Below are 13839 nucleotides of genomic sequence, written 5' to 3'. Positions count from 1 at the left end.
TTATGGTAGGTGAGGGACGTTTGAACAACTCCTTGTTCCGTACTTCATTTTTTTTCCCGATTTTGCGGTCCACCGAAAATTTCAGCACTCCTCGAAGCAACTCATTACCAAATTATAAATTATAATCTTTTCAATTTTTCACGACCCCATATTACCTGGAGCTCTTCACAGAAATTCCGGAAAGACATTACGCACGATACTTTTTGGGTTAATGATGCTAAAAACTATAAATTATGTCGCCACGACACCGAAAGACTCTAAATCATGCCCATTGTGATATTGATAATCGAATTTTTTTATTTTGGTAAATCATATACCTAACTGTCATTATAAACATGTGTGTATATGTGTGTGTCTCGGTAGCACTCTTTTTAACAGATGGCAAGTCATATACCTAACTTTTATTATAAACACGTGTGTATATGTGTGTGTCGGTAGCACTCTTTTTAACATATGGTAAATCATATACCTAACTGTCATTATAAACATGTGTGTATATGTGTGTGTCTCGGTAGCACTCTTTTTAACAGATGGCAAGTCATATACCTAACTTTTGTTATAAACACGTGTGTATATGTGTGTGTCGGTAGCACTCTTTTTAACATATGGTAAATCATATACCTAACTGTCATCATAAACGTGTGTGTATATTGAATTTGAACAGATTTGGTGCAACGGCATTGATTTTCTATGATTATTTTGAATTCTTCTTCTTCTGAGGCAGACTTCACCCATTCATTATTAATTTGCTACGGTTAATCTTAACCGAATTACATATGAAGAAATCAGTGAGACATTACGCACGATACTTTTTGGGGTTAATGATGCTAAAAACTATAAATTATGTCGCCACGACACCGAAAGACTCTAAATCATGCCCATTATGATATTGATAATCGAATTTTTTTTATTTTCTAACACTAAAACCTCCAAACTTAGACTGACGTGACAAAAGTACTTCCACGCTATTTGCTTGAAGTGAGATCCATTTTCCTACCTTTGCTTATGCAAGCCACTGCATCATATATTAAACGGTCCCCTTGGACGGAATAGGTGATGGAACATTTTACTCTTGTCACTGATATAAGTTTAGGATTTGGTGACCCAAAAAACATTTTGGGCTAGTGAAAAACGATGAGTGGAGATGTGTTGCTGATTATTGGATGCCCGATGGCTATATAGGAAATAATTAGCATCTTAATAATTAGATAATACTTATTTCGATATGTCTTCTATTACTTGTACAGGTTTCGTCCTTTTTAAGTTAGCGAGCGCGTCGTGATTTTCTAGATATGCTTTTGCACGCTACTTTGTTTACACAATTGCGATAGTTTGGAATGTTGGTTTCATTTTCTAGATACGCGGGTGATTGCTCAATTTTGCATATCTAAAAGTTGTCAAATTGATCAAATTAGGTCCCTCATTTGATAACACTTTTTGAAAGTTATAGGATTTGATTGCACTTTTTGAGAGTTTTAAAACTCAATCACATTTTCGTGACAAGTTTTCAGACTTCTAATACACTTATACCTATCTTTTTTTGTCATATCATGCTCAATAATTGAAAAGTCCCTGACTAGTAAGTTAAGCACTTTCTTAACAAGTTTTAGGATTTAATTGCACTTTTTAAAAGTTTTAAGGCTAAATTACACTTTATTGACAAATTTTAGAATTTTCAATACATTTATTCTAAAAGAAAAAAAAATATTGAGCACGTGTAATCGAGTTTTATGTAATTAAATACAATGATTGAAATAAATTAATTAATATCATGCTTAACTTACTAGTCAGGGACTTTTCAATTATTGAGCACGATATGACAAAAAAAGATAGGTATAAGTGTATTAGAAGTCTGAAAACTTGTCACGAAAATGTGATTGAGTTTTAAAACTCTCAAACAGTGCAATCAAATCCTATAACTTTCGAAAAGTGTTATCAAATGAGGGACCTAATTTGATCAATTTGACAACTTTTAAGATTTAATTGCACTTTCTTAACAAGTTTTAGGATTTAATTGCACTTTTTAAAAGTTTTAAGGCTAAATTACACTTTATTGACAAATTTTAGAATTTTCAATACATTTATTCTAAAAGAAAAAAAAAATATTGAGCACGTGGAAGTGCTTTCACTAAATTCCCTTCCACGTTTTTGCGATGGGCGTTCCTTCATGAACAAGCGAAAAAGGGGTCTTATTATCTAAGCACTTGCATTTTTTTTTAAAGAGTTAATATCCTAAAAAATCCCAACTGGTACATTTATGATAAATTTACCTTAAACTATTTTTTTGACCACCAAAAATCCTAAACTGGTATACCGTTGACAAATTTACTCCAAACCGGTACACTTGTGACAAATTTACCCTCTATTAGTTTCATTGAATTTTACTGTCAAATTATTAAGTTAAATGACACGTAATACTTGACTGGTGAGATTTTACACTCTATTTGTCACAGTTTATAATTTTTGTGAATTTTTTTTGTAGTATTAATCAAATTTAGTGGATGGTATATTTGTCACAAATTTACCAATTTATGGTTTTTTACGGTCGAATAAATTTGTTTGTGGTAAATTTGTCATAAATGTACCAGTTTATGGTTTTTATGGTCAGTCGAGGTAAATTTGTCACATGTGTACTAGTTTGAGGTTTTCAGGGTATTAACATTTTCTTTAATCATCCACGTTGACAATTTGATCCAAGTGACAGTAACTGATGACAAAAAAGTGCTCAACATAAAGAAGCTAATAATAAATGGTAGGAAAATTGCCCTCGTATTTTTTTTCCTCCCAAACCTCTAAATTTGTATTGGTACGACACAAATACATTATATCAACCACAAAAGATTTAAGTTTCGTCCAACGTGACATCAATAGCCTAAGCTCTTTTTTTTTTTTGCTTTTCGTGTCTTCGCTACCCCAACTTGTACCAATATACCATTCATTTACTACAGAAAATGATCATAATCCCAATAGCCCCAATTGTTTGTCGGGTCACCAATAATCCAAATTTGTACTAGTGATAGCAAAAAAAAAAACATTTTATCACCCATTACGTCCAAGATGACCATTTAAAGTCTAATGTGATGACTTGCATAAACAACAGTAAGAAAACAGAGTTTACATAGATCTCACTTCAAGCAAATAGCTTGAAAGTACTTTTGTGACACTGATGCGAATTTGGAGGTTTTGATGTTAATAAAAAAAAATTAGATTATTTATATCATAATGGGCATAATTTACAGCTTTTCGGTGTCGAAGTGATATAGTTTAGCGTTTTTGACATTATTAACCATAAAAAGTATCGTGCTTGATGTCTCACTAATTTCCTCACATATAACTTTCGTCAAGATTATCTGTAGAAAATTAATAAAGGGTGAAGTCTGCCTTAGAAGAAGAAGAATTCAAAATAAACATAGAAAATCAATACTCTTTGGCATGTGAGAAACGACGAGTGGAGATGTGAAGGCATCAACGATGATTGAGAGAAGGCTTAACTTATTCACCCAAAAGTCTTTTCATAGTTCAATGGAGATATTTAGAGTAAATCATTATAAGTATACCTATTAAAATGGATCATAAACGTATTTTTTTCACTTATATTTGATGTGCTGAGTTGATAAGCAAGTTAGTTATATTCAGTAAATTAATCATAAATAGGTTTAGAATGATAATACCTAAAATAATACCACTATTAAATGAGTTTACAACTGATTTCGATCCAATCCACTTCATTACTTTCTTTTCACTTTTTCTCACCCTTACGTTCTCGCGCCCGCTCACTCTATGCTTTCGTTCAAATTTTCCTAGATTGGGTTATATGTATAAGTGTTTTATAGATCAGGTACGAGTTACTAAATTTATATTGCATGAAAATTAGTACAAAAAAATAATTAAAATGTGTTAATTTGGGTCGAAGCATTTTTAATTCAACCCGCCTATTTGACGAGTCCAGCCACAAGTCAATTACAAAAGCAATAAATTTATTTTCCTTGAATTGATTTTTGGGTTTAAAAGAGACCAAAGTGATATTTCTAGTATAAACACCTAGAGGGGGGGTGAATAGGCGCACAAACAATTTATTGATATACGGAAGCAATTCTTAACAAATTGAAATACGATCGAGGTAGAGAGAGAGAAATTGGAACACTGGATTTATAGTGGTTCAGCTTATTCCAAGCCTACGTCCACTCTTCCGCACTGACAGCCCACCGGCTGGATTTCACTATGATCAAAAGAGAAGTTACAGCACAGTTTTGCCTTGATTCTACAGTGTAGATGTTCCACCACACCTCCTCAAGGTCTCTCACAAATATAGACTCTCTTTTGTATACAAGTATTCGCTCAAAGGATTTATCTAAACAAATAGGAGCTTCAGACTTTGGAATTCTTCTATCGCGCACACCCCGAACAACTAAGAACGTCTTCCTTATATACTCTTTTATGCCATCATACCCGTTGGCACTTACCAAAGGAATTCCTCCAATCTACCCGTTGGACGGAATCAATTAGGAAGATTGTTCGAGCTATTAAAGGAACGTGTTGATAGCCCATCAATCTTGTTCGCCCATACAATCAGGATCTCGGTTTCCATAAGTAGAACCTTCCAATAATATTTAGACAAGCATCGAATCTTCATTCATTGAATCAAACTTGATCAATCAAAGGATTCTGATACGTCTTCTCCAGCCACGAGATCTTCTCCGGATGATAAGGTTAAATCCTGAACAAAACATCCAGTTCTGGATAACCTTTCTTCAACGGATTAGAGACTGTCAATGAGGATAGACTTTGAGTCTTGAGTCTGGCTGTCCGGAAGTCTTCAGACTTTAACTAACAGAGTCTGCAGACTTTCAGACTAGACTGATGGATACGTTTTGTCAACTTCAAAACACTTTCACTGAGATTTCTCCAACAATCTCCCAATTTTTTATGGTGACAAAACCTTCCTGCAGATTTGGATAACTTTGACCTGCAAAACATTTCTCAAACACATATACATATCTTATAGAGATGAATGGCTAAAAGATTAACACTAGAATCTGCAACCACAGAAAATAGGTTAGTCTAGTATATAATAAAGCCATCCATAAGATATCAATACTTGTTAATAGAAGCAGTCAAATCCAAGTCTAGTTCAGTTCTCATCCAGACACAAAACAAAGTCAAACAGGTTCAAACCATAAACCTCAAAACAATCCAAAAAGTTTAATGAATAAAAAGTTTTTGAATCAAATCTTGCATCTCTCCCCCTTTTTGTCATCATTAAAAAGGATGAGATGAAGTTAAGATTGCTTGGGAACGCGGACAAGCTGGAAATCTTCCATAGACTGAACGATGCCTTCCAGCCTTTTAAAATCTTCCTACAACTGTACAACCTCCTCACTTTTGGCATTGGCCTGATTCTGAATAGAGAGGGCTTGCATCTTATCATTCAATGAACAGGAAGAAGCTTGACTTTCATTCTTCAAGCTTTGAACTTCGCATCCCAAGGCATAAATCTGACCTTTCATCTCCAAGAGAATATCCATGATTCTGCGAAAATCTGCTCCATTATCAGTCTGAGTACTTGCTTCGGCTCAATCTGATGGAGTAAAAGCAGACGATGGTGGATCAGCATAATCTCGCAGATTTGGCGATGAAGCTTCATGACCTTCCTCTGGAAATTGAGATGCATAAACATCTTCTGGGTCTGCAGGCGAGCGACTGACTCCTTCACTTGCATCTGGATGTGAAGACGTCACTCCTTTCTCCTGATCTCCCCCTGTTTCCATGCTTACAGGTGGAGAAGAGATTTCCTCAAGTTCTCCTTCTTCTCTTCTTTCTTCTTCAGGTCTTTCTTTCTCTGCTTCTTGCTCTGCTTCTATTTCTTCTTCTTCCTTCTCCTCTGCTTCTTTTTCTTCTTCTTACTTCTCCTCTGCTTCTTTCGTCTTTTGTTCCGATTCTTTCTGTGGAACAGGACGACTTAAATTCTTCAAAGCCATTGCAGAGATGGTGATGTCTTCATCATCATCTTCATCCTCAACGAGGAGAGCTCTTCTTTTCTTTGATGGAGCAACCATGGGCTCCTTCCCTTTTCTCTTAGCAGCAGAAGAGTGTTGATGAGATTTGGCAGGAGTCTTCTCCTTGAATTTCTCCAATTCCTTGCTCAGTTCCTTCAGACGCATTTTGGTTACCATTTTCAGTCCTACCACCATATGATCGCATGATCGAACACAAAAGATTTGCGGAGGCTGAATATTCAGATGTCTGAATAACTTCGTAACAAGGCTTGGGTAAGGAAGTTGACCTCTGTCCTTCATCACTGCTCTATACATGTGAAACATAACAGTATGAGGGAGAGAGAACTTCTTTCCACAGAGGATGGCATACATCAACTTTGCCTCAGAGCTTGAAACATCAGTTTTGGAAGTTGATTTCGGTCGAAGGCAATTAATCACAGTCTTGTGAAGCAAGATGTTGAATGCATTCATCCTTGAGTAGGTGATCTTCTCATCCGTTCTCCTGTCCTTCACCAGTTCAAGTGTGGCCCGAGCAATGGAAACTTTGATTGGTTGATATCTGCCTCTCTCAACTTCTAACACATCTGCCAACATATTCATATCCACAACATAGTCTTGTTCTTTAACGCTGAAGGAAAATCTATTCGCATCTAAAAAGCTAAGATTTGAATAGAAATATGCAGTCAATTCAGCATAAGCCTCTGTTGAGTCAGAGCTGAACTTTTCAAGTTGAAGATAACTGAACTTTTCCCTCAAGTTCACTTTCATAGCATCCAGAAAATCAAAGTCCACACTCCTAGGGTTTATTACCCCACGCTTCAGCAATTTCGAGTACAGATCTTTTTGTTCCTTTGATCTGAACAAATCTCCCATTTTTCCTTGAATTTCAGCCGCAATACCCATTTTTGGTTGAAATAGACTGAACAGATTGTCATCGTCATTCCCATCTACAGGATTCGGCCCCCAGTCACGAGGATCACTTGGGATATTCGCAAAGGTTTCCTCAGCCACCCCTTTACGAGCGATTCCCAAACTTTCTATTTTTCGCAGAAAGATATATTCGTTCCTATATCCTTTGTCTTTAAGAAATTCATCAACATAGTTCAAAGGAGTACGAATTCCTTTTAAAGCACGATATAGCTTGTAAATAAAAGCGGGCTTTTGAACTCTTACGGGGTCTGCATCCTCGATGATTTCTTCCTGATGCTAATCAACAACGCCTTGAGGACTAGATGGTGGAGAATGACGCTGCTGAGAATGTTGTGGGCTCGGTTGCTGATCTGGAGTAACTTCATCTTCAGTAAGATCGAAATGCGTAGGCCCCTCACTCATTCTCTGTGGTCCCCTGCTTGCGATTCTTGAGGACTTTCGCGAAGATGACATATTTCTCAGTGTTTGGAAGATTCCTTTGCTTGACTTTCCCAGAAAAGATGACAACTTTTTGAATTGAGCGAAGAAGACAAACGGGAATGGAGGATCGATGCTTTCTAGGGTTTTTGAGAGAAAAGTGAGTAGAAAAGTGAAGAGAAATCGACAGTGCTCGTTAAAAAGAAGGATAAACAAACCGTCATAAAGGAAATAAAAATATGCCTTTTCAAAATAACTGTCTTTATCCGCAAAAATAGCTATAAAAATAACTTCCCTTTTGAAAATGAATCGATGCAATATTTACGTTAATTAAATATAGCAACAATTTAAACACGGTCTGATGATCGTACCTTTTCAAGATAAGATTGGAGAGAGAAAGACTTACAGTCTGAAGGTCGAGCCAAGACTGTAGATACAGTCTTGTAATCCTGAGTCTGAAAGTCTTTAGACTTTGATATCCTCATACCTCAAAATGTTGAGTCTGGACCGTATAGACTCAAATTGATTTTTCTCCAAAGGCTTTGTGAGTATATCAGCCAGTTGATTCTTTGAGTCAACAAATTGAATTGAAACATCTCCATTTTGAACATGATCTCTAATAAAGTGATGTCGAATTTCTATATGCTTCGCTCTTGAGTGGAGAATTGGATTTTTGGTGAGGTTGATAGCGCTGGTGTTGTCGCAATTAATCTCCGTGCATGAGTCTTCAATTTCAAAATCTCTTAGCTGTTGTTTTATCCATAGAATTTGTGAACAGCAGCTTCCAAGAGCTACATACTCTGCTTCTGTTGTTGAAAGAGACACAGTGCTTTGTTTCCTAGAAAACCAGGACACTGTTCTACTTCCAAGCAACTGGCAAGTTCCTAAAGTGTTCTTTCTATCAACTCTGCAACCGGCCAGATCTGCGTCTGAATATCCCAGAAGATTAAAGTCTCCCTTCTTAGGATACCAAAGACCGATGCTTGATGATGAAGCCACGTATTTAATGATGCGTTTGGTAGCACTGAGATGGGATTCTCTAGGATCTGATTGAAACCTAGCACAGATGCAAACACTCAACAAAATATCAGGTCTAGAGGCAGTAAGATAAAGAAGTGATCCAATAATGCTCCTGTACATCTTTTGATCAACTTTCTTCCCTTCTTCATCTTTGTCTATCTTTAAAGAACTTGACATCGGTATGTCGGTCTTTTTGCAATTCTCCAGTCCAAACCTTTTGACAAGATCATTAACATATTTTTCTTGATAAATAAAAGTTCCTTCCTTCAATTGTTTTATTTGAAGACCAAGAAAGAATGTTAACTCTCCCGTCATACTCATTTCAAACTCATCCTGCATAGACTTTGAAAATTTCTTGCACAGACTTTCATTAGAGGATCCAAAAATAATATCATCCACATATATTTGAACAAGTAAGAAACTTTTGTTTTCCTTCTTGATAAATAAAGTCATATCCACTTTACCTTTGACAAAACCATTTAGTATTAGGAACTTACTTAATCTGTCGTACCAAGCCCGAGGTGCTTGCTTTAAACCATACAAAGCCTTTTTCAGTCTAAAGACTGAGTCTGGCTTCTTTGGGTCTTCAAACCCTGGTGGTTGTTCCACATAAACTTCCTCATGGATAAATCCATTTAGGAATGCGCTTTTGACGTCCATTTGGAATAACCTGAAATTCTTATAACAAGCAAACGCAAGTAATAATCGAATAGCTTCTAACCTTGCCACTGGAGCGTAAGTCTCATCATAGTCTATTCCTTATTCTTGCGTATATCCCTTGGCCACGAGTCTTGCTTTATTTCGTACGACTTTTCCTTTCTCGTTCATCTTGTTTCTGAACACCCATTTGGCTCCAATAACAGTTTTACCTTTTGGTTGGGATGTCAATTCCCAGACATCATTTATGCTGAACTGTCTGAGCTCTTCTTGCATAGCTTCAATCCAGCTTTCATCAGATAAAGCTTCTTCTATGCTATTTGGTTCAATTTCAGAAACGAGTGCCACAGCACTAGACTCTTCTCGCCTTTTGGATCTTGTGCGAATTCCTTCATTAATTTCGCCAATTATAAGATCTTTGGGATGACTGGACTTATGCTTCCAGTTACTTGTTGATTTGTCTGGTTGATGATCTCTTTCTTTATTTGGATCTTCACTAACAACCTGATGCTGGTTTTCCAGAGTCTGAGATGCTTCTTGAGTTGTAGACTTTGGAGGGTCTGGAGCAGGTTCAGACTCTTCTTGATGAGTCTGACTTGATTCATCTTGCGTTGAGTCTTGAAATTTGACATTCATTGACTCCTCTACAGACTGTCTCTTCTTGTTATAGACTCTGAAGGCTTTGCTTGATGTAGAATATCCAAGAAAGATACCTTCATCTGATCTTTCTTCAAACTTACCAACTCGATCTTTTGCATTTTTCAGTATAAAACATTTGCAACCGAATACATGAAAGTATGAAACAATAGGCTTCTTTTCTTTGAATAACTCATAAGGGGTTTTCTGAAGAATAGATCTTAAGAAGACTCTATTGATGATATAGCAAGCTATTGAAACAGCTTCAGCCCAAAATTGAGAAGAAATTTTACTTTCAATTAAAAGAGTTCTAGCCATTTCTTGAAGAGATCTGTTCTTTCTTTCCACAACTCCATTTTGCTGAGGAGTATATGGAGAGGAGAACACATGCTTAAAGCCAAATTCATCACAGAATTTTGTAAAATCTTGATTTTCAAATTCACCTCCATGATCTGTTCTTATACTAGAGATAACACATCCTTTTTCATTTTGAACCTTTTTAGCAAATTTTCAAAATACGAAAAGGTTTCGGACTTACTTGCAAGGAAATATACCCAAGTAAAACGGGAGTAATCATCAACAATTACTAGGCAATACTTCTTACCCCCAATACTCTGAGTTCTGGTTGGTCCGAAGAGATCCATATGCAGCAACTGTAGTACATAATTAGTAGAGACATAATTTATTGACTTAAAAGAATTTCTTACCTGCTTTCCCAGAATACATGGAGTGCATGACTCAGTCTTTTGGTATGGCAATTTGGGTAGACCTCGAACAAGCTGCTTTGATGAGATTTTGGCTAATTGCTTCATGTTGACATGACCAAGCTTTTTGTGCCATAAGCTTGCTTCGTCTTGAATTGAGATAAGGCATTGCGATTCATTAGGTTTCACATCCAGAAGATAGATATTTCCATGTCTTCGACCCATGAAAGACTGAGTAGAGTCTTTACTGATTCCTGAACATGTTCCTTCTTGAAAGAAGATCTTGAAACCAGTATCACACAATTGACTAATGCTGAGAAGATTGTAATTGAGTCCTTCTACTAAGGAAACATTACTTATTGTGAGAGTTCCAATTTTCACGGTTCCAAATCCCACAATACTTCATTTGTTGTTTCCTCCAAATGAAACTTTTCCACCATTTACTTGAGCAAGCTTTATAAAGCAATTTGAGTCTCCTGTCATGTGTCTTGAGCATCCGCTGTCAATATACCACTTTACCTGTTTCTTGACGGAGACATGCATTTAAAATAAAGTCTCAAGCTTTCTTTGGTACCCAAATTTTCTTGGGTCCTTTGGTGTTAGTAAGATAAATAGTATTAGCCCATACTTTCTTAACAGGTTTCCATACCATAGGACACTCTTTTTCAAAATGATCCGGACTGTTGCACTTAGAACATCTGAGAGCATTTCTTCCTACAGGTTTAACAGAAACTTTCTTGAAGTGATTTTTGTAAACCTCACTCGATGGCCTTTTCTTAATTCTTTCTTTTACTTTAGGAAAATCAATCAAGGGAATTGTTTCTTCTGTCATACCTAGACCAGACTTATTGAAGTAAGGTCTTTGTGCTGAAAGAATTTTCTCAAGTTTTTCAGACCCTATAGAAAATTTCTTTGATATATTTGATAAGTCTGTTTTTAAAAAAACATTTTCTTTTAAAAGATTTTCTTCATTTTCTTTAAGAATGGAAACAGACAAGTCTAGACTTTTAACTCTTTCTACTAAAACATTTTCCTTTTGTTTTAGAGCTGAGTTTTCTTTTTTTTTTTTGTTTGGAAATTCTTTTGAGAGAAGTCTTAAGACTAAAGCATAGTTCATCAATATATTTAGAAACTTTGACAGGAATTTTAAAATTACTTGCCTCAAATTCACTGTCTAAGTCTGATCCTGAGTTTGATCCAGAGTCTGAGTCTGATTGTGCCATCAGACATAGATTGGCATATTCATTATCACTTTCTTCACACTCAGTATCACTCCAGGTTTCAGCTTTTCCTTTCTTCTTCTTCAGAAGAGGACAGTTGGGTCTGATGTGTCCCTTTTTCTTGCATTCAAAGCAGACTACATCTTTATTTGGTTCTTCATCATCAACAGACTTGGTCTGCTGTCTTTGAAAGCTTTGTTTCTTTGAGTTGAACCTTCTTCCTTTTCTGTTTAGCTTTCTGAATCTTGTTATCATGAGAGCAAGCTCCTCATCGTCCATATCATCTTCGGAATCTGTATCATCATAATCATCATTTGATTTTAATGCAATGGATTTCTTACCTTTTGGATCTTCATCTTCATTGATCCTTTCCACTTCATAAGACTGAAGAGTTCCAATCAGCTCGTCAACAGATAGTGGCATAATTCTCTGCGTCTCTCTTATCGAAGTCTTTATGTGATTCCAATCCCTGGAGAGTCCACGCAGTAGCTTGTTTACCTTCATGGGATCAGAAGTTGGTTGACCTTGATTTTCAAGACCATTCACAATATCTGTAAAACGACTAAACATGTCAGATATTGATTCTTCTGGTTTCATTCTGAAGGCTTCGTATTGACCAAGAAGAATGTTGATTCTTGTTTCCTTCACTCGATTTGTTCCTTCATAGGTGATATGCAATCTGTCCCAAACTTCTTTTGCTGTACCACAAGAAGATATTCTATTATATTCAGTTGGTGATAAAGCACAATATAAGGAGTAAATTGCTTTTGCATCGAGTGTTTGTCTCTTGGTTATTTCTTCCTGAGACATTCCGCTGGATTCTTCAGTTTCTTTTCCTCTTTCAGAGACTGATGCAGTGGTAGGAGTAATTCCTTTTTCTACAACGTCCCATTCCAGAGGATCCTTTGATCGTAGAAAAGCTTTCATCTTGTTCTTCCAGATGTTGTAATCCTTTCCATCAAAGTAGGGTGGTCTGGTATTGCTTTGCCCTTCCATCAGCCCTGGTGCCAGCATACTAGCCATGGATCTTTTACTATGAAGTAAAACACTTCAAATAAAGTAAGTACACAGGCTATGATACCAATTGATATTTATAGTATAAACACCTAGAGGGGGGGTGAATAGGCGCACAAACAATTTATCGATATACGGAAGCAATTCTTAACAAATTGAAATACGATCGAGGTAGAGAGAGAGAAATTGGAACACTGGATTTATAGTGGTTCAACTTATTCCAAGCCTACGTCCACTCTTCCGCACTGACAGCCCACCGGCTAGATTTCACTATGATCAAAAGAGAAGTTACAGCACAGCTTTGCCTTGATTCTACAGTGTAGATGTTCTACCACACCTCCTCAAGGTCTCTCACAAATATAGACTCTCTTTTGTATACAAGTATTCGCTCAAATGATTTATCTAAACAAATAGGAGTTTCAGACTTTGGAATTCTTCTATCGTGCACACCTCGAACAACTAAGAACGTCTTCCTTATATACTCCTTTATGCCATCATACCCATTGGCACTTACCAAAGGAATTCCTCCAATCTACCCGTTGGACGGAATCAATTAGGAAGATTGTTCGAGCTATTAAAGGAACGTGTTGATAGCCCATCAATCCTGTTCGCCCATACAATCAGGATCTCGGTTTCCATAAGTAGAACCTTCCAATAATATTTAGACAAGCATCGAATCTTCAGTCATTGAATCAAACTTGATCAATCAAAGGATTCTGATACGTCTTCTCCAGCCACGAGATCTTCTCTGGATGATAAGGTTAAATCCTGAACAAAACATCCAGTTCTGGATAATTCTTCAACGGATTAGAGACTGTCAATGAGGATAGACTTTGAGTCTTGAGTCTGGCTGTCCGGAAGTCTTCAGACTTTAACTAACAGAGTCTGCAGACTTTCAGACTAGACTGATGGATACGTTTTGTCAACTTCAAAACACTTTCACTGAGATTTCTCCAACACAAAGCCCACATGTTTTCAGACAATGGAGAAATCAGTCATCATCAATCATCGATTTGTCCATTAAGGCAAGACCAAAAGGGTTAAGTCCCCATTAAAGTTTGTGAAGGTGGCAGAAAGTTGAAAGCTTCGTGGTTGCTGGGGAACTTCGGATGACTTTTCCTAGTCCGACTTTACTCCACGTGTAAGAGTTGGCTAGTAGGTGAGGGGTGAATGGTCAAAGAAGAGGAGAAGACCGAGAGCCCCCTCGGGAGAAAAGGTCGAAGAAAAGGAAGAGAGAGCAGGGGC

The 13839-nt window shown here is 36.7% G+C and overlaps 1 protein-coding gene across 1 annotated transcript; it reads right to left on the bottom strand.

Annotated features, from left to right (window-relative positions):
• Nucleotides 1-9122: 9122 nt before the first annotated feature.
• LOC139883901 (uncharacterized) lies at nucleotides 9123-12603 on the bottom strand. Its single transcript, XM_071868004.1, has 5 exons — nucleotides 11517-12603; nucleotides 10935-11461; nucleotides 10364-10642; nucleotides 10211-10309; nucleotides 9123-10151 (listed from the first exon to the last, which is right to left on the bottom strand). Exons 1-5 carry the CDS (start codon nucleotides 12601-12603, stop codon nucleotides 9123-9125), a joined length of 3021 nt encoding a protein of 1006 aa, XP_071724105.1.
• Nucleotides 12604-13839: the final 1236 nt, after the last annotated feature.

This window comes from Rutidosis leptorrhynchoides, unplaced genomic scaffold, assembly GCF_046630445.1.
Source record: "Rutidosis leptorrhynchoides isolate AG116_Rl617_1_P2 unplaced genomic scaffold, CSIRO_AGI_Rlap_v1 contig47, whole genome shotgun sequence".
In the NCBI taxonomy this organism is placed as follows: Eukaryota; Viridiplantae; Streptophyta; class Magnoliopsida; order Asterales; family Asteraceae; genus Rutidosis; species Rutidosis leptorrhynchoides.
The sequence above is the reverse complement of the archived record's forward strand: the minus strand, read 5'-3'. Positions and strand labels throughout refer to the sequence as shown.

Bases quoted from the DNA above. Each gene is read 5' to 3' on its own strand.
- LOC139883901 (XM_071868004.1), bottom strand. From the start codon at position 12,603: ATGGCTAGTATGCTGGCACCAGGGCTGATGGAAGGGCAAAGCAATACC. The intron at 10,643-10,934 runs GTACCAAAGAAA...ACTGGTTTCAAG, and splicing joins AAGGACCCAAGAAAATTTGG to ATCTTCTTTCAAGAAGGAAC. The intron at 10,152-10,210 runs GTATATTTCCTT...TTTGCTAAAAAG, and splicing joins ATTACTCCCGTTTTACTTGG to GTTCAAAATGAAAAAGGATG.